Genomic DNA, 25,121 nt, shown 5'->3' on the forward strand with positions numbered 1-25,121 from the left:
AATTGAAAAATATGAATAATTTTTAAATATTTTTCATGGGAAAGGTAGAATTACCTATGCAATATAAACATGCTCAAAAAGATATTTTCCAGGCTTTAAGTCTCATGTATACATCACACTGTACACTCTAAAATCTCTTCACTGAATTCTATAGACTCCCACATATTTATGACAAATGAGTATACAAAGTGTAAATCATTTTGTATTTACCCAACAAAATATGTAATCATGCACTCAGGCCTGCACTGCACACATGCAGGATGCCAGACATTGTGCATATGCACATATTTGTGCATTATATGACATGGGTGTCTTTGTAGATCATACAAAGCACAGGAACAGCTTGCACCTTACAACACACCTGCAGGACCTGCACACAGCCAGATTTGCCAGTAAAGTTCAGATTACTTATATCTGTGTGCATTAACAAAACCTGTGTTTACAACATATTCCAATTTGTATGTATGCAATACTTGTCTATCCATTCATTTACTTAATGAAGTATGATATTGAGGAGGAAAAAAAACATTAAGGCATACAGTGAAGTCTTCAGAAGAGACTTTGTTATACAGAAAGCACATTTCCTATTATTATGAGTTTTCAGATTGGGGTAAGACCTGGTCTGCATGCGAAAGCTTAGTTAAGAACAGGCACAGCTAGGTTAAGAACATAAAAAACAACCCCATTAATTGACATCCCCATGACAACAGAAGTCTTAGAGCTAAGCCAGAAAAAAAACTCTTTGGCAATCTAATTTCTCTGGTTCAAGAAATGGGAGAAGGAAAAAGAATATTTTGCTTCTTTTTTTAGAGTAATTAGAGATTCAATTCGCCATCAATTTCTTTCCATTATAACAAAGGCCTGCATCTATTTAGGATGATTTTTCACATTAGAGTGGCTCAAAATGCCAGAGGAATACTATTTCATTCTAATCTAGTCAAGTTCCAAGTTGAAAAGAATCATCTGTTTAGAGATCCTATTTCAACTATGACTTGGACCACAGCAAGTGCTGCAGACTGTGGTTTCCATAGCCATGTTTACACAGCTTGCTGCAGCCGACAGTGTGTCATCCAGGTGGCACAGACCATTATTAAGTGCTACTTGAGCATATATTCCAAGTATTTCAGGTATTTCATCCACACTGCTGGAATTTTTCTGAAGTATGTCTGGATAACATTGCCAGAACCAACTAAAAACAAATCGCAGTCCTCAAAATTCTTCTGTCTCTTTTGTCACCATCTAGCTCCTTCTGTGTAGCCACTGTCATTTTCATACTCTTATCAGCCAGCACAGATGAAAACAGTGCTTCATGCCATTCCAAATGCCACTGCAAATACACAGAAGCTGTGGGAAAGTTTTCACAGCCTGCTGCCATGTGGCTTTAGCACTTCCAATCTGTCACTGTGCTGCAGAGCAGCTCTCATGTGTTTTCAGAAGCAGTGGCAACAGCTGTCTCACCAGCAGCAGCCTCAGGAGCAGTGGAAGGTACAGGATGTCAAGCTGCTCAGTGTGGGAGCTGGGTCAGCATCCATGGCTCAATTCATCAAGCAAGAAGCAAGTGGTAGGGAATTTCATAGAGTCATAGAAGGGGTTGGGTGACCTTAAAGATTATCCAGTTCCAACCCCCTTGCCATGGGCAGGGACACCTTTAAGCAAACCAGGTTGCTCAGAGCCCCATCCAACCTGGCCTTGGACACTTCCAGGGATGGGGGATCAACATCCCTGAGCAACCTGTTCCAGTACCTGACCACCCTCACATTTAAGGATTTTTTCCTAATATCTAATCTAAACTTACACTCTTTCAATTTGAACTCTGTTCATCCTTGTCTTGTCATTACACACTCTTGTAAACGCTTTCCCCATCTTTCCTGTAAGTTCCCTTCAAGTACTCTAAGGCTGCAATTATCTCACTCCAAAGCCTTTTCTATTCCATGCTGAACAATCACAGCTCTCTCAGTCTTCCCTCACAAGAGAAAAAACTGACCAACGTGGTAACTCTCCTCTGGACTCACTCCAATAGGTCAATGTCGTTCCTATGTTGAGGACCCCAGAATTCCAAGTAAGGTCTCACCAGAGCAGAGCAGAGGAGCAGAATCCCCTCCCTTTCCCTGTCAACTACCCTGCTTTGGATGCAGCCCAGCACACGTTTGACTTTCTGGGCTGCAAGTGCACATGGGTGGGTCATGTCCACCTTCCCATCCCCCAGCAGCCCCAAGGCCTTCTCAGCAGGGCTGCTCTCGATCTGTTCATCCCCCAGCCTGTATTGATACTGTGGATTGCCCCAGCCTAGGTGCAGCACCTTGCATTTGGTCTTATTAAACCTCATGATATTCCCCTGAGCCCACATCTCAGGTTTGTCCAGCTCCCTTTGGATGGCATCCTGCCCTTCATGTGTGTCAACTGCACCACTTGGCTTGATGTTATCTGCTGAGGGTGCTCTTGATCCCACCTTCTATGTTATTAATGATGATAATAAGTAACACTCATCCTAATACAGACTCCTGAGGAACACCACTCATCACTGATGCTCATTGGGACTCTTAGCCATTGACCACTACCTTCTGGAGGCCATCATCCAAGCAACTCCTAATCCACCTAACAGTCCACCCATCAAATCCATCACTCTCCAGTTTGAAGAGATTCTTCTGTGTTGTGGGGGACCATGAACTGGCAGCGTGAAAATGCAAAAACCTGGAGGCAAAATACAGAGATGAAACCTGTTCTGAGCAAGCCCAGAGAAGCAACAGACTCACACTGAAATGTTCCAGGAGGTAGGAATCATGGCATGGCAAGTCAATGATGGCCATCATAGCAGAGAGGCACAATGCATCCAAACTTCAACCTGTATAAAAGTAACATCCCAATCAATTTATGTCTTTTAATGAAGGATGGAGTATCCATTATCTGTCCTATTAATTTGTCCTAGCCAGCATTGTACACATTGTGGAACTTTTCAACAAAAGTAGCATAAACTACTTTTATAAACCAGTTATCTCTCCCTCTTTCACAGATGCTCTTTGAGCTAAACAATTTGTGGACGCTATGTCTGCTTTTAAGTCTTCTTGCCAAATATCATATTGCATAGTCCCATTTTCTTATTCTTCAAGATGTTTTGTCTCTAATATTGCTGTGTGAATGTTCCACACAAACAAGACAATCAAAGTCTCTGAAGAGGGCTGGGTTTTCAATCTCTAGCCAGCCTTGCCCACATGGAAAGACATGCAGCATTTTGTCTGCAAACGAGAGCGCTGATTGAGCACGGTTAATGCGCACGGCATACACTTTGTGGGGGTTGTGGGAGCTTCTGGATTGTAGAAGAGAGCACATTCACAAACCGTTTAAAAGGATGTTCTACATTTCTTACACACTGTGGCAGGGTAAGCAGTAAGAGGAGTACAAGCAGACTGTGTAAAAAGGCAGCAACCTGGAAAAAAAAAATACAGGGAGAAAGAAAAAGCCGGCTCTATTTCTCTAATCCCTTTTCTCGGCTGAATTTGGAGATGTGGCTTGGAACAGACTAGGCGTTTTTCCCGAGGGCCGTGCGGGGTGCAGGGAACAGCGGCACAAGGGCCGGCGCCGTCCCGCGGCCGGGAGCGCCTCCTCCGCGGGGGCCGAGCGCCGCCTGCTGGCTCCGCCTGGGAGCGCGGCCGTGCAGCAGGCGCAGGGATTGCCGCTCCCATAAGAAAAATTTCTCACCGTGCCAGGGAGAAATCTTGCAGGAAAACCCGAGCACACTAGAAGGAATTCGTGGAAAATATGCGCATGTCTGAAGACAGCAGCTAGGTGCTTATAGCCACGCAGGATACCTTTCGTGTGTGCCAATAAAAGGCTTTACATCTGCGAACATAGTTATGCACTCATTGCATTCCCCTGTGATATCTGGACACCCTTTTCTGAAAAGATCTCCACAGATTTTTAAGACGGATGGAGGGTAATTGCTGTACCCTTTCACATGTAAAACCTCTGTTACTAGCTCAAGCCCAATTCTAAAATGTGAGTTTAGAAGAATTCAGGAGCAATTGCTTATCTAGCATAAGTTAACAAATGGACTCTATTTCAGTCACTTTATTATTCACAGAAACCTTCCAGGTTTGGTTCATGGTTTTAAACCACTGTTCCAGTGTGAAGTCTTCATTAATCATGTCTTCTTCTGTCATAAGAGAAGACTTTTCTTGCCCCATCTGTGGTTTTGTCTAAGGCTGGTCCTCCACCAAAAACCAGAGAACTTGTGGGATAGGAATAATAATTTTTTTTCCTCTGAGGAAAACAGAAAACTTCATTAATTTTACAAATAAATTATTTTTCCTCTGGAGAACCTGCAGTGATTCCAGAGTACTTGATTTATGGGCAGTGCACAGGAATGGGAGTCAAATGTATAATGACACCACTTCATTATCAAATTTACCACAGGGTTATCTCCACAAGCTTGGGTTTGCAGAGATTGAGAAGAAAAAAAAAAGAGAAAAATCCTGACTGATGGCCAGATTAACCCTGTTTTGTGAAACTATGAGACTTGCACTGCAGAGTCTGAAAAAGCTGTGTGTCATTCTTGAATGTGCATTTCAAGCTTCAGAGTTCCTAAAAATGCATTTTCAAAAATATCACGACTTTATTAAAGAGATCCATTACTAGCTTTGAAAAATAATTTCAAACTATTTCTTCAAAACGTGTAACACCATCAGCTCTTCATTTATTTTCTTTTCATATAAAAGCTAAAGACTAACGGTGATTAATTTTAAAGAGGTTCGTTATAAAAAATGCTATATATATTTCATAAATAGGAAAAAACTAAAAAGACTAAAGAATTAAAATTGTTGTCAGGAGAGAAAAAATGAAATTAATGATGTAAAAAAACAAGGAAGTAATTGACAAAATAAAATTCCAGGATCAAAGGATGGAAACAGAACAAACCTCAGAGAAAATAATTTTTTAATGTGACTGAATACCCCTTTTCATTTGTGTGTTCTCTGTTAGAAAGACAATGAGAACAGCTGAATGTATCACTGCCACAGAAGGTAGAAAAGTATAATTCCAAGGCCTATAATAGATGCTATAAAAATGTGATTAAAATAGTTAGTTGTAACAAAATGCATAATGCTTACCATCCCACCCTACCAGTTAATGTCCCTGCCAAGCAGCCAAAGTCCATTGGAGTTCATGTCCCATCACTCTCCAGTGTCTGAAGTGCCCCTTCTGCTCTCCTACAGAATGCAGAGCCAGTCTTTCCCAGAAGGGACACAGCCCCTCTCACAGCCATCTTCATTCATGCTTACTTCTTTTTTTCTCCACAACTGTCAGACCTACAGCAATGCATAAATGCTACATACTTATTTCACGCGTGCTATGGAATGTAATCACAGTTTGATAGAGCGTTCTTGAAGAAAAAAAAACAAGAAAATGAGATAACAAGGCAGCTCCATCTATATAAACACTTCAGCAGGGGAGAGTAAAAGGCAGTTTAATGAGATGTTCATCTTTCCTCCTTTGTGGCCAAGTTGTAAAAGTTTGCCATGGTAGTGCTGATAAAGATGGTTATAGTGAATTTTAAAATCTGCATTTAGATGCAATGCTGCCTGGAAACTGCTGGAGGACAAGAGATTGACATCTCTTAATATCCGCCAGGCTGCCCGAGGAAACTCTCCCTTCCTAGAAAATGAGAGGTTCTCCTAAACATGCAGCTCTTTTGTCATATCAAAAATATTTCTTCTCTCACATCACATTTTGTTCCCACTACTAAGATTACCCACCATATTCTTTTTAGATTACTTTGGGTAAATGTGATGGCCACAAGCACACCGAGGGGCAGGATGTAGTCAGAGCTCTCTGGGATCTGACAGCAGCCACAAGCTTCCACACTGTCAGACCCCATCAGAGTGTGCAGGAATGACATGAATCCCCTGGTGCAGGAACGCCCAGGTAAAGGCACTGAGTCTCAATTCAAGGAAGGGGAGAAAGGTGACGGATGCCTCCCACAGCATCCTTCATGCTGCTGGGAAGGATATTCAAGAAAGGTCCAGTGCTTTGTATAGCTCAGCCTCAGATTCACATAAGGGGAATCCTCTTCCATTTAAGTGCCTGTGAAATTTGCAGGAGGCTAAAGCATATTGATATACGAGGCGAAGACACTGCTACAGCCTTAAAACCTTTGCCACAATTTCTATTTGGCAATTGGAGCCTAATGAACACATGCTGCCTTCATTGGCATGAGTTGCAGATACTTCAGTTTCAGGAATTAGGGAGCATTTTCCTCTGCAGGAAAAGATGCAAGTCACCAAATCACAGGAAAGCAGTCTCCATCTCGTACTAGGAGCTCAGCGTGCAACAGGCACCTCTCGAGCATCTTCCAATGTACTTGTATAGGACAGACAAAAAGGGATACAGAAACGAGGCGCTGGGGAAAAGCATCAGTCAAGGGAAGGAGAAGGAACGCGAACAAAGACCCGGGGGAGGTAGGGGAGGGTGGGGGGAGGTAGGAGGGAACAAAAAAAACTGCAAGAGGTGAAGGCCATGGCGCATCTGTGAGCACAAGAACGCACCCCATAGCGCGGCCCCTGCCCGAGCCTGCGGCGGGGCGGAGAACGCAGGGCCCGGGGAGCAGCCGCTAGGGCCAGGGACATAATGCAGGGCCCGGGGAACAGCCGCTAGGGCCGGGCGGATAACGCAGGGCTCGCTGAGCAGCCACTAGGGCCGGGCACATAATGCAGGGCCCGGGGAGCAGCCGCTAGGGCCGGACGCTGCGGGAGCGCGGCCCGTCGGGCGCGGCCGGCGGCAGTCCCGGCCCCGGTCCCGCCCCGCCCCGCCCCGCTCCGCTCCGCCTTTGGCTCCCGCGGCTCCCGGCCCTGCAGTGCCACCTCCCACCGCCAGGGGGCGGCGCGCAGGCGGCGGCGCACGGCCGCTCTGGGACTGGCGCCTCGCTGGTGCTGACGACGCGGCCCGAGCGGGAGCGGCGTCCGGAGCGGCGGCGGCGGCGGCGTCGTCAGTGGCGGGTTCGGTGTTTCGGTGGCTCTGCCCCTTCCCCGCCGCGCCATGCCCACCGTGGAGGAGCTCTACCGCAACTACGGCATCCTGGCGGACGCCACGGAGACGGCGGGCCAGGTGCGGTGTGGCTGCGGCCTGCAAGGCCTTGCTAGGCCTCGGGCTTGCGTAGCGCCACGGCGGGGAGTTCCGGGCCGAGGGGGGGCTGGCGGGCCAGGGTGCCGTCAGAGGGGCTCCTCGCCTCGCCGCACAGCCGGGAGCCCCGGGGCTGTGCTCGGGTGGGTTTCCTCAGGCCGGCGGCGGCGCAGGGCGGGTAAAAATGAACAGCGCGCCCGCGGATCTGCAAGGACCGCCGTGGCTCCCGTCACTTTTGCAGCATCCGCGTCCTGTCGGCAGCTTTCCTGTAAATGCGGCGTCTCGGATATTAGCGGGTTCTTAGCTAGAGTCAAAGCTGTTTTTTCCAAGGGGGCGGGGAGTTTCGCCTGGCGAATTCGGGCCTTGAAGTCTTTGACACCGCACTTGCAGATCCAGCGCACTTGCGGGTCTGGAGGGCGTCTGGCAGGCTGTCTTGCTAAAAGGCTTGCTGAGCGAAGGTGAAGTCTGGTATGGTTTGAAAGCTGCCCGTAGCCCTTTGCCTTCTTCCTTGAGGCAAGAACGTAAGGTCGACCCTCAAGACTGAGAAATATTTTTTCTGTAAAATTTTGGTAAGATCTGCCATTTGTTTACACTATTACTGAATTATTCAAGAAAAGAGGATGACTTAGGATATTACCAGTAGAAAATATTATGGTTAGTTACAACTAGTTTTGGAATTGCATTAGTCCCTTATTTTCCAAAATGGCCCCCTGAAAAAGCAGAAGATACTTTTTTTTCCTTTTGGTCGTAATGTCAATAAGTAGGAAAGTAGTTTTGCCATATCTGTATCTAACCGTGGATTTTAAACTAAATGAGAACGCTGCTGTACAATGTCACTTAAAAAGTTCTTTAAGAGAAGAAATATTTTGGTGGTTGGAGGCAGGGGGGTGTTGAAGTTTGTTTTGTTTTAATTCAGGTCCCATTCACTTTGCTTGTGTGGTTATGCCCTAGTGAAACAAAGCATCCTTGCAGACAGCCCAACAAAAACATCATCTCAGAGCCGAAACCAAAGTGCAAATAAAATGTAGGGAACTGCAGAGAGAGGTGCAGAGTAAAACATGCTGTTACCTTGCCACTTTAGAAAAGCACAGTTCATCTCACTTTGATTTTTGTGAGGAAGGAATGGGTAGAGCAGTCTTAGGCAGAGCAAACTCCAGCATGGTTAAGAAATGCAGCCTGTGACACAGTAGGTGTGTAAGAGCCTCTGAGGGTAAGTATAGAATGGGGATTCCTGAAACTCTCCCAGCTTTGCCCCTCTCCAGCTTTTGGGTTCCCAGAGCCAGAGTAAGTGTCTCTCATAAGCATAGCTTATGAGGTTATTCTTCAGTGAACTTTTCTGGTGCTGTGTTGAACTGAGTGTGCTTCTGGCATATAAAGGTTCTGTGCTAAAACATTTCATTGTTTTGTTAACCTTTGTGGTGGAGTTACCTCTTTGAATTTGTCATTTCATAATCTTGCCTGGTGGCTCCATTTCCTGCGTTCTGAGAAGCCATGAGTTCCTTGTTCATCAGTTTTATCCCACTTAATGCTTTATAATCTCTTAACAACATCATGAACATGATCTCTTACTGCAAAACATCGTGGTCACCCTGTTTCAAACAAGGAAACATTGAGCATGAGCTTGGGCACTACCAGAAGTTATGGCATCAAGAGAAGTACTGAGCTTGTCCAAGAGTGTTTCAGTTGAGAAAGGTGCTCAGGTGTGAGGTGTTCACAAGTGGAATGAAGGTGAGAAGTTGAAAAAAACTGTTAGGAAGCTGGCTGAAAATAAAGAGGAAGGCAAGCATTTCTTCCTAAGGCATTGTGGACCTTGGCACAGGGCACTGCAGGGCATGAATTGACTCAAGAACTAACCTAGAGAAGTTAATGGATGATTGGTCAATTAACAGTAATTTAAAACAAAGGTCTGGACACTCTTGCCAGCTTAGGACATTCCTGTGTTACAGATGGGAAGGGAATGCACAAAACAGAAGGATCACACTGCTGCTGTAGTTGCCTGTGGTTTTTCTAGAGCATTCCGTGCTGCCAGGTACAGATAAAAAACCTCCTGCCTGAACTGCATTTTCCTACATGGTAGGAGTAATTAGCATACAGAAACACAAATGCAGGGAACACAGGCTGCTCTGTTCCAGTGCTGTGTGATTGCTTTTTCGTATGTATTAACTTTTATGAGAACCCATGTCTGTACTGATGTGTTTTCATTGCTGGTTTGTGCTGGCTCGTTCCTGCCTTTGCTGCTCACTGCACTGCACTGGCCCAGCTACAGAGGGAACTGGGTGGTGATGTGGTTCAGCTGAAAGGCAACTGATTCTTTCACTGCTTATTTTTCATCCAGATCTGTATCCCACTCCAGACTCTGACAACACAGCTATCAACAAGCTGTAGGGAGTGCTTCAGGAGCATGGGCACTAAATTTTAAAATGCAACTTGCTTTAGAGGACATTAAGGCAGTGTACTGCTTTGTAAATTAATATCTGTATTTGCTACAGGACAACTTTCAAGGGGAGTAGTGGTGATGACATATGTGGCTCTGGGAAATTTAATGTAAATAAAGCAAAGAAAGTGTCCTGTGCTGTCAGGGTTGCTGTTCAAAGTAGAATAAGCTGTTTTAAGCATTCTTTTTCACAACCAGGAGGAAAATTAACCTTAGAAGGTCCTGATTTCCACTAGTACCTAATAATGCTGACCTCTATTTCACAAAAACACAGCTAACCACAAAGACTTCAATTAATTTAAAGTTTTGGTTCTGCAGGCACAGAACCAGAAGCACCTGTGTGATTCTAGTTGGACCAGCTAGAGAAAATTTTACTGTTGTTGAAGTGTTTATTCCTGTATTTGGAATATATATTTCTGTATTTAAAATTGGAGGTTTCTGGGCTTTTTTTAAAAAAGCCTAGAAAAAGTCTAGTTTCCCTTAATAGTTCTTCCAAGCACTGTATTTCATCCCAGATTAGCTACCTGAATACATAGCAGGGATTCCAGGTGGAGTTAACTACCTGAATAGATGCCAAAGATACTTTAGCACCGTGTATGTTAATAAGAATTCATGATCTACTGCAGTGGCACAGTGTCTGTAATCTCTGCTTCAAAGACATGAAGTAGAGAATCCATGAGCATACAAAAGGCAGAAACTCCTTGAAAACCTGCCCAAGTTCAGTGGCAAGGATCATAGAATTTCTTGCACTGATCTAATCCCAGTGTGCAGGAGGTGCTACCCTTAGGGCCGGCAGCTGGAGCGGTACATGCTTGAACAGACAGGAGCCAGAATAACAGTGAAAGCCAGGCAACAGAGGCAAATATTACCAAATTGGCATGGTTATATCAGTCTAGGAGAAGAATATATTCCTTTGTAAGAAGCTTTTACAATATGGTTCACTTAAATAGTTTCAGAGACTAGGACAAAAAAGTCCTTCCTTGTCTTGAGAATAAGCCGGGATTTTTCCATTTATGTATTCTGGTTTTGTCTTTTAGCATAAGGATGCCTACCAGGTGATCTTGGATGGTGTGAAAGGAGGTGCCAAGGAGAAGAGACTTGCAGCCCAGTTCATTCCTAAGTTCTTCAAGCATTTTCCTGAGCTAGCTGACTCAGCTATCAACGCCCAGTTGGACCTCTGTGAGGATGAAGATGTTTCTGTAAGAATAAGAGCCTTGTAGCAAGTTGATATTTCCAATTTGTATTTTGCTGGTTTTTTTCTCTTTTTGTTTAATGGGCTGTGTATTTTGGGAGGGCAAGGTTGGTCTTTGGAAAACATAAATTTAATTGTATTCTTGCATTTAATTAATTGTGTGATGGCTTGGGAAGATGCATCAGTTTTCATTTATCTTCTTTAGCTCCCACCACTAATCGAAGGAATAGCTCTGTAGGAAGAAACTTACAGTTTATTTGAATAGCATTTACATGGCTTCCTATCAAAATGCACTTTGTGGTAATTGATTCTGATAAATACTGCTGGAAGACAGAATCTTGTTTGCACCTGAGAACCACAGGGATGTAATTCTGACTGTTGTGCTTCTTGAGATGCTTCATGCTGCTTCTGTGGTGCTGGTAGGAGCTGTACCTTTGAAGCATTTCTGTTCATCAGGCCTTAAGGGATTTGGACAGATCATTCAAGGATTTTTCAGTGCTGGGAACAAACTCTAGAGTTTATCCCTGCCATATGTACAACTGTAGAACTGTCCTTCCTGTCAGCAAATAAAACTCCTTAATAACACACATTCTAGCCTTTATTTTGTTGTTCATATGAATGATTTTGTGAACAGAAGTACTGTTTGAATTTGATTTTTCTTCAGTGCTGCCTAGCTCTAAGAAAAATACATTATTTACTTCATAAATATGCCAAAATAGGGGGATTTGGGGTGTTATGTAATTCCTGAAAGTTTAAACATTTTTTACTTTCCACATTATTGACAATTTTAACAGATCCGTCGACAGGCAATCAAGGAGCTGCCTCAGTTTGCCACTGGAGATAACCTTCCTCGGGTAGCAGACATACTGACCCAGCTTCTGCAGTCAGGTAGGAGACACATGCTGGCTTGTCTCATGGCACACCTAGATATGTATACAATTTTGCTTCTGTAGAACATTTTCCATTGATTCATAATTTGTCCCAGTGCTGTTCATGTCCTTCTTGTGTTTTCTCCTGCTTTATATTTGCTGTACAGTTAGGCTGAAAGGGCACTAATTATTCTAATCAAAACCAAAAATCTTTCTTTTAGATAAAACAATTTTTTTTTTTTCATTAAAGTTCTCTGAAAGCATCTGTAGAAAAAGGCATGGTGGGGGAAACCTTCTAGTTATGGACTGCAGCAAATTGCTTTGTGAAAAAGAGTTACTGAATTTGTGATCCAGTTTCTAGAACCTGAAAAGGCCTGAGGGCATTTTGTCCCATACAGTTGCATTTTTGGTGCAAAATTAATATTTTGGGGGTAAATTCAGAATTTAATATACATTTAATCTCAGTAAGTTATAAAGCACTAAATATTAGGTGTTTAAACTTCTCTTAAAACTCCATGGTTAAGACTCTGGTCTTCTCAAGAAGATAGGTTTTGGTTTGGGTTTTTTGAGATTTATGTGTTTCTTCATTTAGTTTAAGAGAGAAATACTGTAGATTAATAACAAGTTTAAAAATAAATATGTATTTTACATTAATTAAATGGAAGCTTGTTTATTGAAATAACTAAATATATAGATTAATAACTTCCCTTCAAGTTTTCAGTCCTATCAAGTTTTAAGTTTTAGTTTTGGTAAGGAGACTAAAGTGACAAATAGCTTTTTTTTTTTTTGCTTTGAAACTTCCATAATCATTGGATTATGGAAGTTGGAAGCATTGGATTATTCCTCGGTCTAATAGTTTTTAAAAATACAGGTTATGTTGTTTATAGGTAAATGCTGAGGACAGAATTCTTGTGCAGTATTAGCCTTTTTGGTTTTCTGCCCTTCCCTTTCCATTTCAAGTGTATGTATATGAATTTTTTTCTCTCTCCAGATGATTCTGCAGAATTCAATTTGGTGAACAATGCCTTGCTCAGTATATTTAAGATGGATGCTAAAGGTAAAGGACAGGTTTTTCTAACATGGCTTTTATTAATACTTGCAATCTGTAGTAGGATGAGAACAGGACTCAATTTTGTATCTTGTTAGTACAGTGTGAAAGTGAGATGCACACTAATTGTTTGGTTTTGCAAGCAGTACTGAACTTTATAACTGTGGATCTGAATTATGCAGACTAATAGAAGAGTCTGAATTTTTATGTCAAGATATATGAAAATTGTATTTTTTTTAAGTTAGTATAGCATTTATTTTAAAGTGTTTCATGGAATATTAAAAGAGGAAACAACTTCTTTCTGTGTAAATGGTCCAGGTCATAACTTCTGAAATAATTTGTGTTACCCCATTTATTCTTCATTCAGGGACTTTGGGAGGTTTATTCAGTCAGATTCTTCAGGGAGAGGATATTGTGAGGGAGAGAGCCATTAAGTTCCTTTCTACAAAACTGAAAACCTTACCAGAGGAAGTGATGACAAAGGAGGTGGAGGAGTTCATATTGACTGAATCAAAGAAGGTGAGAGTTTGATTTCAGTTCAAATTCAAGTATTGTTCAACCATCCCTCGTCATTGGTGTTGCTTTGGAGGTCTGTTCGAGCATTGTACAAATGTGCTCTTGTACTTATCTATTCCGATACTCCAAAGTTTGCAGCATTTTTTTTGTGGTAATGTTAAAATCATGGCTCTTCTAATTTTGTAGGAGTGACTTTGATTAGAAATGGACCAAATCATTCGCACTAGGAAGGGTCTTTGAGAGATTGTTCGGCTCAGGGAATCATGCTCAGCTGAATTCTCATCAGACTTCCTGGTGCTTTTTCTAGTTGGGTTTTGAAAACCTCCTATGAAGGAGAGTTCCTGTCCTCTCTGGGCAACCAGCTTCAATGTTCAGTTGTCCTCAAGAGATGGTTTTTTTCCCTCTATCCAGTTGAAACCTCCCATTTTAGTTTTGTGTCATTGTTTCATTTTGACCATGTCCATCTCATCAAAGAACCTGGCTGCTATGGGCAGTGTCTTGCTCTGAAGTGTTGGAAGATTAGTTTGCTCCACCCACATACAGGTCTCTTCCTTTAGGCTGGAAAAACCTGATTGCCTTAGGTTCCCTTCATAGCTCATGTGCTCTATACACAGATCACCTTGTTGATTTACCTTCCTAAAGCTTATCAAGCACTTCCTCCCACAGGAGAGCCCAGCACCAGGTGCAGTACTCCAGATTTGGTCAGATGAGGGCCCAGCCAAGGACCTGTCAATCTTTTGTCCCTTTGTTTCCCTTGGTCTGTGCTCTTGTCCTTAGCCCAGAGCACTGCTTGTCAGGCAGGGTATGGTGCTGTCACTGGTGTTCAGCCTGCTGTCCCCCAGAACCCTCAGTCTTCTCAGCAGAGCAGTTCCCCAGCCAGTCAGTCCCCTGCATGTGCTGATGCTTCATCAGGGAAGTTGCTTCATCCCAGGTGCAGGACTTGGCATTTGTCTTTGTAGAATCTTAGGAGATTTCCATGCATTCCCTAAGCTGAGAAAGATGCAAAAAGTTTTAAACCAGTAATGAGTAGATACTTGTTTAACATTTTTTTCTGCCTGAAGCATTTGATTTTTGTTAGATAGAAGTTTGTTCTCAACAAATATTTGTTTTAGAGTTAAAAAAGCTGTTTCCTATGCACAACTTGATGACAGCTGCTTTGATTTATAGGCGCATTCAATTATACTGAATGTTTTCATGTGTTCCTTCAAACTTGTGTTTTTAAATTACTAAATGTTAAATTTAAATGCTAAATATTTGCATACTTTACCTTTTCAAATCCAATAGGTTTGACTTGGAGGCTTGCATATTGCCACCACAAAAATACGTTTTCTAATTTTCTCTTAAGGTTCTGGAAGATGTGACAGGCGAGGAATTTGTTCTGTTCATGAAAATATTGTCTGGATTGAAAAGCTTGCAGACAGTCAGTGGGAGACAGCAGCTGGTGGAGCTGGTGGCTGAGCAGGCTGACCTGGAACAGACGTTCAATCCGTCAGATACGGACTGCGTGGACAGACTCCTGCAGTGCACTCGGCAGGCAGTGCCCCTGTTCTCAGTATGTGTTTGTGTGCTGTGCATGAGTTAATGGCTGGAGCTTGGCTTTAGTGTCCCCAATGGTTATGTTTGAAAGACCACAAATCAGTACTTTTCCACCTTTAACCTCTAATGTATGCAAATGTTGGAAAACATCCTTAAAGCCTCCAAACACAAAGATACTTCGTGGTTTTCTCTTCTCTTTTCAAATTTAAGCTGTTACAGTGAATTATGACAAGATTTTCACATTATTTTGTATTCATTTGATTATTTGAAGTCTAGTGCCAGGCAATTGCAGAGCTTAAGGGCCTATTCTTGGGTTGCAAGCAATCTTTTCAGCTGCTTTGTGGTCATCCTCTGAATTTAGGCTACCTGCAAGGTCTGTGTCTCAGGAATAAGAGGGAAGTTTCATAAAGCTTTAAGGTACAGCTGTGAGGCAGGCATTTATAAGGATGGAGGGGTGATGGGAGAAAAACATTTAGCCCCTTCAGACTCAAGACTAACATGAGTTAAGTGTGATTGTTTGTTTGTGGGTTTGTTTTTATTTTTCAGAAAAATGTTCATTCCACAAAATTTGTTACTTATTTCTGTGAGCATGTTCTGCCAAACCTCAGCTCTTTGACTACTCTGGTGGAGGGTCTTGATATCCAGTTAGAGGTAAGCCAAAGCTAAAATATCTTTCAAATAGTGAAAAATAACCATCCTAGATAAAGACCCCTATTTTAAAAATCACAGGCTTTTTCCTCAAGTAGTTTTCATTTTTTGGCTTGTAGGAAAAGTAGCTGCACTAGAAAAAACATTTGCTCTTTTGAGGCATGACTGGGCATTGCCTTTTAAAGCATGCGTCATCTGTCCCAAGCTTTTGAAGCAAGGTAGAATAAGTAGATCAGTGTAATCATTTTTATATTACTCTCAATTTTTGCTTAAGCACATAGCATTTACTGAAATGATGGCTGCACAGTTTGGGCTAATTTAGCCTCCTAAGGGAGTGGCTTAATGTCTGTAATTTTGTTTACATTAATCAGTGCTACGGCTTCAGTTAGATCTCTGTGGCTCTCACTTGAAGGTGAGCTGTGCTGCAGATGTGGGAGATTAGGTTTTGTTTACTTGTTGACTAATGCTTGTTGGGATTAGACATGCAAACCTGTGTTTCTCTTTACAGACAGGAAAAACAAATTAGGCATGTTCTTCCTTGAATTGCTTCCTGCTGTTTTGGGAGGGGTTTAGTTGTAATAACTGGCCTCTACTGTGACAGCCATCACTGTGATGTGATAATTGATTTCAGGTTGAATGTTAAGCTTGTCTACTTTCAGTTAACACACAAAAACCTGGCTATCCTTATGTGTAGGTCTTGAAGCTTCTTGCTGAAATGAGTTCATTTTGTGGTGATATGGAAAAGCTTGAATCAAATTTGAAGAAGCTGTTTGATAAATTGCTGGTAAGACTAATTCAGTTTTTATTCATGTAAAACACTAAGAAATTAAGTTTTCATCAAAACAAGTTATTTTTATGTATTCATCTTTTTATCCTTTTTCTGAAGTGGCTATTTCAGAGATGGTCCTGTCCACTGATAGAATGCTGAACATAATTTTGCCATTTAAAGCCTTTGTAGGTAGAGAGCTATTACCTGAATAATGTTTTTAATCATGTAAATTCATGTGTGTTTCTTCTTTCTAAATGTCATAGTCATGAGAGACTCGTGTTGATGTCATTAAACACTCTGTCTGCCCTGACAATTCTAAGCAAATTCAGTGCTATTTCAGAAGCATTGGTGCAGTACATTATTGCTTCCTGTGGTAGTTGTGCCACCATAGTATTTCCTCTGAGTCAAGTCACAGAAGTGTAGGTAAACCACCTACACCAGGACTTTATTCAGTACTTCATCCATTAGAATAGAGATGGTGGATACTTCTTAAATTGTCAGCACAAATAAATCCAATCCAAACACTGTGAAAGAGCAGTCATTCAGCATAAATGTGTCTCATGCATTTGTTTTCCTTTCTGTTCTTCAGGAGTATATGCCACTCCCACCAGAGGAAGCAGAAAATGGGGAAAATGCTGGCAATGAAGAGCCCAAGTTGCAATTCAGTTATGTGGAGTGTTTATTGTATAGCTTCCATCAGCTAGGTCGCAAACTTCCAGACTTCCTCACAGCCAAGCTGAATGCAGAGAAATTGAAAGACTTCAAAATCAGGTAATGGTTTAGAGGCAAGTGTTAATGTTCTGTTACAAGGTGTTTTTTAAAAAATGTTAGTGGAGTTCCCCGGGGCTCAGTACTGGGGCCCGTCCTATTCAACATCTTTATCAATTACTTGACTGAGGAGATTGGTTGCATGCTCAGTAAGTTTGTGGGCAACACCAAGTTGAGTGGGAGTGTTGATCAGCTGAAAGGTAGGAAGGCTCTGCGGAGGGTTTTGGACAGGCTGAATCCATGGGCTAAGGACAACTGCACAAGATTTAGTAAGGTGGCATGCTGGGTCACAACAACCCCATGTAGCACTGCAGCCTTGGGCCAGAGTGCCTTGAGAGCTGATCAGCAGAAAGGAGCTTGGAGGTGCTGGTTGGCAGCCAGCTGGGTGTGAGCCAGCAGTGTACCCAGGTGGCTGAGAGGCCAATGACATCTAGACCTGTATCAAGAGGCCAGCAGGACCAGGGCAGTGATTGTCCCCCTGTACTCGACACTGGTGATGCCTCACCTCACTTCAGAAAGGACATTGAGGTGCTGGAGTGCGTCCAGAGAAGGGCAGTGGAGTTGGGGAAGGGTCTGGAGCACAAGTCTCATGAGGAGTGGCTGAGGGAGTAGGGGCTGTTTAGTCTGGAGAAAAGGAGGCTCAGAGAGGACCTCATTGCCCTCTACAGCTGCCTGACTGAGGTTGTAGTGAGGTAGGAGTCGGTCTCTTCTGCCATGTCTCAACTGAAAGGATGAGGAAATGGTCTTATGTTGAACCAGGAGAAGGGTCAGATTAGATACCAGAGAAAAAAATTTTACTGGAGGAATGGTTGGACACTGGAATAAGTTGCCCTGGAATAAGTTGCCCTGGGAGGTAGTGGAATCACTGTCTCAGAAAGTGTTCAAGAGGCATCTGGATGTGGCACTTAGGGGTATGGTGTGGGTGTGACAGTTGGATTAGTTTGATCCTGTAGGTCTCTTCCAACCTTTGTAATTCTCTGACTCTACAGAGGTGTGAATTATTGTCTGGATGCTAAAGAAGCACAAATCAGATTGATGGAAGTCTTACTTGAGCATTTTTCCTGAAGGGGAAGAAACAATATTACAGCTTCCCTTTGCTTATGCTTTTATTTCTACAGGACTGGGTAAATTTTACTAAGGGATTGCTTTTAAATGTTTTAGGCTACAGTATTTTGCTCGAGGATTGCAGGTGTATATCCGACAGCTTCGTCTGGCACTTCAAGGAAAAACAGGAGAAGCTTTGAAAACAGAGGAGGTAAGAATTGTTCAGGAATTCAGATTTTTCTAATTTTGAGCTTACTGAAAGAACTGTTGGCACACATTAATAGGCTACAGTCAGTTTTAAGTATGCAAATACACTAAGGGAATAATAGTGCTAACATTATTGCCAAGTACATATTACCTTATGCTACATTTTGCAAGTGAAGATGATCTAGTTTTGACTTTTAGCTGCTTTCTGCACCAAATGTATTTGGTTTAATTGTGCTCTGTGCTTTGTTTTGAAGGGGAGATTTTCATATGTTGAACAAAAAAAAAACCACAGTGGGAACTACACTGAAACATTAAAAGCAACTAAGTTAGTGTGAAACTACAAGAATCTTAAAAGCAGCTGTGATAAAAACTTGGAAGTGTACACACCTTTCACTGTCACTGTTACTATAGCAATTCACTAGGAAGAGCAATGAGTTTCATGTTATGGCTTCATGTAATGAGGTTTGCATAAAGCTACTAGATGCTCATTGGTGTCTGTTTTTTTTACAGAACAAGATTAAAGTGGTTGCCTTGAAAATAACCAATAACATTAATGTTTTAATCAAGGTAAGTCCTCACATTTTGAAGGACTAAATTCCCTCTGCAGAGTAACCTATGCAGAAGAAAGGAATATATTTGAACCAAGTTGTTTTGTGGTATTGTGTTAATTGGTGGCAGCCAGCTCAGAGTTGGTGCTGCTTTACTTTTTCTGAAGAGATGTGGATCTTGCTGATCGTGCTAGCAGCTTAGCTTTTGCTGCTAATTTTCTTGGGATAGGGTGTGGACACACTTTCTTACAGTACTAGTTGTCCCCAGGAAAAGACCACCTTGCTTCTTTAGGGGTCTCTGGATTTTCTTGTCATTCCCCTTTCCTGCAGTGTCAGTGAGGAGTACGGAATAGTTCAGAGACATGCAAGGAGATCTAAAGGAGGGAGGAGGCAAAGCAAGCTTCTGCATAGAACCTGTTTCTCCAAAACATCTAGAATAGATGGGCTGCAAGAAATAGACTTTCATCTGGAGCCCATGAAACCATTCTGATTTCTTCTAACCCCCTTTTCCTCTCTTTCTTCACTCTCACTTCCCACAATGAACCAAAAACTTGGCCCACGGTATTGAGAAGCCTGTCTTGTACCATCATAGGGATAGCAGATGTCTTCCAGCAGCAGCCACTGTAGTTCATTGTAAGGTGCTTGATGTGCACAGGGAAGGACAGAAGTCCTGGGCTTTCTCTGCAGATGCCCCATTCCTTGGAACATTCAAGGCTGGATTAAATAGGTGTCTGAGCAACCTGATCTAGTGGAAGATGTCCCAGCTCATTGCAGGGTCATTGAAGTAGATGGCATTTAAACATCCTTCCAACCCAACCTAGTGTATGATTCTCTGTTTGGTCAGTGTAAGACACTACGCTGCTAAGATAAATCCTACTTGAATTTCCTAGTAAAGGCAGCCAGATAAGGCAGTGTTCTACTGCCTTCTCTCTCTGCCATGGGACTAAAGGGTTTAAAATTATTGGAAAGTAGTGGTTATTCTGGAGTCTAGTAAGTAAGTAGCTGAAATTTTGAAGTGCAATCAACATAAATTTAACTATAGAATAAACTGTCCTTTTCTGCATCCATAGGATCTCTTCCACATTCCTCCTTCTTACAAAAGTACAGTTACATTGTCCTGGAAACCAGTACAGAAGGCAGATGCAAGGTAAGAGTTCTTCATACAATAAAAGAAAAACAGTGGGGTTTATTTTGTAAACAGTAAAAATTAACCTTCCAAGCTGTGTCTGTACAATATAGACAGCAGGTGAGCTAAAAGTTTCACATCAGAAATGACACCCATCCTGTGGCAGTGGAGAGATGCTCTTAGTCTTGGTTTAGAAATACTAAAGACAATCGACTGGAGGCTCTTCTGAGATACTGTTATTAAGGGCATCATCATTGGCTGCTGCTGGCTTCCAGTGGTTAATCTTTGTGACTGAGCTACTATTACTGTACTTGTCATCATAGGGGTGTAATGATATGTTTTTCTTTTCTTCTGTCAGTCAAAAAAGAGCAAGTGAAGATACAACTTCAAGTTCACCCCCAAAGAAAGCTTCAGCAGGACCAAAAAGAGATGCCAGGCAAATATACAATCCTCCCAGTGGAAAATACAGCAGTAACCTGGGTAGTTTTTCTTATGGTAAGTTAGGCAGCTTGGAAAAACTTTGTCTAGTGACAGTTGTGTCTTGGGCTGGGGTGAATAAATATCACTTTCATGGAAGATCAAATTGTACTGCCATGAATTTTTGTTTGTGCTGGTCTCTTCCTACCTGTTGATGTATTGCAGTGTTTGAATGTTACCAGCCTATGACTTAAGTCATTTGCAAGTTAGTTTTAGTAGTGTTTTAATACCTAGAGTTAGTAATTGAACTGTTGTGTTCTCTGTTATGACACACAGTGCACCAGTTTCCCATTGAACAGGCCAGTTGCAGCAAATGGCAGAGCTGGGTCACCTCCTGTCATAGGACTGGGCCTGTGCTGCGTTCCTATTATAGCCACTGCTGATGTTGCAGACCTGATCCAGAAGTTCTGGGAGTTGCCAGTTCACTGTGCATGCACACAGTTATATCCTTGTGCTCGCAGTCACACTGAATCTGCCTTTCTGCGAGTCATGTTTTCGGGTGAAGCACTAGAGCAGTGCAGACTGAATGAGTAGGACCAGCAATGGCAGCAGCCCGTTCCTGTCTTTCCTGTAGGCCCATTGGTCCTACCTCTGGCAAGTAAAGAGCCTGCTATGACAAATTGTCACCCACAGCCATGAGTTGAAAAACTATTATAAAGCTTTGGCAGATGTATAAAGCTAAGAGAAGAGATAACACCATCTGAAAATTTCTTATTCTAGACATCAGGTGACACACCTGTGTCTTTTAATATAAGCTTGTAATCCTGCAAGTCTAAAGATTGGGAAGCATTCAGACAGAAATGTTTTATTACTTGCTACTGTTTCTTGTTAGTGAGATGCTTTAGCCTAGTCAGTCAGCTCCTGATTTCTGTAGTCTTTAAAACCAGCATGAAGTTCTCTCTGTAGATTAATATAAACTGTATTTTAAGACTACACATGAAGAGAAATCATGAAAGGGGAATGAGGGTTTGGTACGCCTTCAAACAAATCCAAAGAAACTATATAAACTTATTAAATTTTGTGTTATTGGGTAATTTTTTGCTGTGATCAGATATGTTCTTAACAAAGAGAAAGGAAAAACTTTCTACAGTATCAAATAGTTTGTGTGGTATCCATGTCTAGCTAGGATTTGTGACTGAATGATGATATCAGCCCCAGAAAAAAAGAACAGTATGCTGGTGGTAACTTAAGGATAGGAAAGGACAGAGAGAAAGACAAAGTTCTGGTTTTCCATAGTTTTATAAAATCACTAGTAGCAAGTCAGAGCAACACCTCAAGGTTAATATTGTGTTATTGAACAGAAGGAAGAGCTAGGCAGCCAGCTTTCTATCTGTGGTGATAGATTGGCCCAAATATCGTCCTAAATTACAGGGACAGTTATGTATCACAGTATTAGTATGCAAAAAGGCTCCACTTAATTTGGATGGGCTCGTTCTCCTGACCTCCTTTTAAAAGTCAGCGGGGTCCATTTTCCATCAGAAAATAACTCAGCAATCTCATGGCCCATAAGGAGGCATAGCCTCAGAGACTGAAGTTACCCTTCAGTACCTCCAGATCCTGCTGTTCACTTTGGATCTGTATACAGCATAAAACTTTACTGAAAAGTTGTGACTCTTTATTTCAGAGCAAAGAGGTGGTTTCCGGGGTGGACGAGGAAGAGGCTGGGGAGGACGTGGCAATCGCAGCCGAGGAAGAATCTACTGAGAAGACTGCTAAATCTTGCATGCCCCTGAAGGGCTGAAGTGAAAGTGCTACTCAGCAAGTTTGCTTGGAGCATTGTTTTCTTCAAAGACTGCCTTCCATTGAGACTGACTTAAATGTTCTTTATACCTTTGTATGTATGATCTACTTTTCTAACGGACTACAACTTGTCCATAGTGAAACTACAACTGTATTTTTGGATGCGTACAGTCAGCAGTTTTGGGTTCTTACTTTTGAAGTGTCTTCAAGATTCAAAATTGGAAAAGAGCATAGATGTTTCATCAAAAGCTGCATCTTGACAGTTTGCATATTAACCTAAAAGTCAGCTACTGCATAACTGAAATATATAATTGAGTTTATGTATTAAGTAATGGACAGGAAAGGCATGACAACCGAGATATGTGTTAGATAAGCTTAGCAGCTGAAGTAATCCTTTCCTCATCTGTAACCATATTTTGCAATATGTGGAGAAGAGTACCATTGTTAAATTTGCTTTGATTTACTTTCTTTAATTGAATTGAATTAAATACATGCTGGTTTTTTAAAGTTTGCAACATGGCTGGAAATCTGTTCTGCTTGTAGCATGAAGCATTCTTACTTAGAGATGTGGAGAATGTGGCGTTTTTTTGGTTTGCACATCTTACTCTTCTCCGTGCATTGTAATACAAAAGTGATGTTTTGAAAATTAATTTTTAATGTTTAATATGAATATGTGCATATAGTTATGCCGTGAAATCTCAGTAAATGAATAGCATAAAAAACCAAAACAATAAATGACGAATTATTTCAGGAATGGGTAAGGACTGATGCAGTGATTAAGCTTCATAGACTGGAGCTGGACCATAGGTGTTTCTGGCTCTTTTCTGTTTTATGCAGATTTCTGGATTAGTTGGCACTTGAGGGTGGGCTGGTTGGTTGGTTTTTCTTGTTTTGTGATTTTTGTGTGTGTGTGTTTTGTTTCTTTTTTTTTAACCAATAGTTGCATTTAAAAATATATAAATAAAACTGTATTTTGGGTAACATTGAAAAATTCCAGCTACATAGTTCAATTCAGGTGGAAAAGTTAACAATTCCATGCTATTTTTTCCATAGCAACTTGAGATTTTTATTTACTGATGTGCACCCAGGAAATACAATGTAAGAGCACAATGTTGTTTTGTTTTTCTTATTCTCACCACTCAAAATTTTAACTTCTCAGGTCATTCAACATTGTAAAGGAATTAGTATATAGTAAAAAGAAGTCAAAACAGGAAAAGAATTTTAATTAAGTGTTCCAGAGCATGTTGATGTAAAATACCTTAGGCTTTAGAAGAGTGAATACTTCTTATCTTCCTTTTTTTTGCCCAGTGATATCCACAAAAGGTGATGTTTCCCCACCCTAGTTGCTTTTGTATTTGCTTGTGAATCTCATTCAGGTGTTTTCATTAACACTCTTTAATATTTATCACTACAATCAGAAGGCCAGAATACCAAAATTATGTCAAAGTTAGAAACGTTGTTGAGGATGCTAAATTCAAAGTCTGTTTTTGCTGAACTCTGCAACAGTAAGTAGGAAACTTTGGACATTCCAGGGCATGTGAGCTGACTGTATTTCTTGTTACATGCCAGCTGCTAAACTCTGATTTCTCATTAAAACCATGAAACTTGGCTAAAAGCTTTGAAGAAATTTGTCAGGTCAAAATGTCACTCTGAAAATAGGCACTAGATATGTAATAAGCTTCTACTGGGAGGAAAAAAAAGGAAAAAGAAAAGACATTTTGCACTTGTGGCTATAATTAGTATTTTGAGGGGATTTAATAATGTAATCCCAAAGCCTAAACACAGCTTGTATTTAGACTAGTAACTAGGTACTAGCAGCTGCTTTTCTCACTGAATTTTGGGTGAGTTTTCTTTGTGTGACCCCTGTATTTCAGAGGTGATGTGCAAAGCTCTTGTGGCCTCAGAAGTAGTTAGATCATTTTTCCCCAGTTTCCTATCTAATTTTAACATAGTGAGTTCTTGTGGAAACACCTGTTTACTATCTTGTTGAATTGTAAATGTTCCCTTACAGCTTTGGAATAAATTCATTTTGTAATTTTGTTTGGCTCATTGTTTCACAGTTACTCTGCAGTATTGTGGCACCTTAGTAAAAGAAGTTCTGTGGTACCTTTTTGTTGTAGTTCAGTTACTCCTTAAGTTGCTGTAGATGCAGAAAGTTGTTTACCACTAAGGAATCATAATTAGACTGCATTAACTGTTTCAAGTTTTAAGTAATTCAACTTTCAAATGTGGAATTTTGAGGGGGAATTTAAATATTTGGCAAAAGCTGCATATTTACATCTTATTTGGAAATTCGGTGAAAAGGAGTCAGTCATTGTCTTACTCAAGCTCCTCGATGTTGACAGTGTGACACAGTTTTTTAGTAACTTAGGAGAGGAAAGCTAATGTCTGCAAACAATTTGATGGATGAAGGTGTGGGTGTTAACATCTCTGAAATGGGTCCCAATGTCTCTGCTAACTTTGGGCAGCAGGTTTGTTGGAGCCCAGGCAGCTCGGCTCCTGAAACAGACAAGGGTGTGCACAAACCCGAGGTTCTGAACTTCGGTGTAGAATGGTAGGTTCAAGGGAGGAATATGTGGAAGGCGGTTCAGGAAAGCTGTACCTTCCTGGTACCTCAGCCAGTGGGGAAAGGAAGAGGGCAACATGCAGCCAGCTTGGGATAAACCCCTAGAGAAGAGAAAACCCCACGGCTGTGTGCCTCAGTGGACTCTCCTTTTCCTGGAATAAAGTTGCAGGACTCCTCTTTCCTTTTTGGACATAACCTCGGGTATTTGTGGATTTTCCTGACATTTTAATAAGCAAGAGCCACTTGGAAGGGCAGCCTAGGGGTTTTTGTGGAATCTAGTACGCCTGATTTGAAAACTCTGGCAGCAGTAAGGAACTATCATACTTGTGCTGTATTTTCTCTAGGCTGATAGAAACCAAATCCGTTGAGCCACTGACACACCATTTTGTAAACTTGTTCTTTATTCTACTTAATGAGTTTGAGTTGCAAACAAATATTGCTGTTTAATAGGTGCTGGAAATTTTGATGTTCCCAAGAAGCTGGACTGCAGAAAGATTGAACAGATCAACATTTGAACGTGGCA

General features: G+C 41.6%; 1 protein-coding gene across 1 annotated transcript; it reads left to right on the forward strand.

Moving 5' to 3' along the window:
• The first annotated feature begins 6,987 nt into the window (after positions 1 to 6,987).
• Positions 6,988 to 24,071, forward strand: API5 (apoptosis inhibitor 5). The gene is made up of 14 exons (XM_054276060.1): positions 6,988 to 7,095; positions 10,582 to 10,743; positions 11,531 to 11,624; positions 12,597 to 12,662; positions 13,021 to 13,172; positions 14,515 to 14,721; positions 15,252 to 15,356; positions 16,048 to 16,137; positions 16,712 to 16,893; positions 18,052 to 18,145; positions 18,652 to 18,708; positions 19,760 to 19,836; positions 20,174 to 20,310; positions 21,917 to 24,071. The coding sequence occupies exons 1-14, from the start codon at positions 7,027 to 7,029 to the stop codon at positions 21,994 to 21,996; spliced, it is 1,572 nt and encodes a 523-aa protein (XP_054132035.1). The 5' UTR covers positions 6,988 to 7,026; the 3' UTR covers positions 21,997 to 24,071.
• Positions 24,072 to 25,121: the final 1,050 nt, after the last annotated feature.

The sequence above is a fragment of the Melozone crissalis genome, unplaced genomic scaffold (genome assembly GCF_028551555.1).
Source record: "Melozone crissalis strain CALT ecotype California unplaced genomic scaffold, PUWL_Pcris_2 ptg000018l_1, whole genome shotgun sequence".
Classification (NCBI taxonomy): domain Eukaryota; kingdom Metazoa; phylum Chordata; class Aves; order Passeriformes; family Passerellidae; genus Melozone; species Melozone crissalis.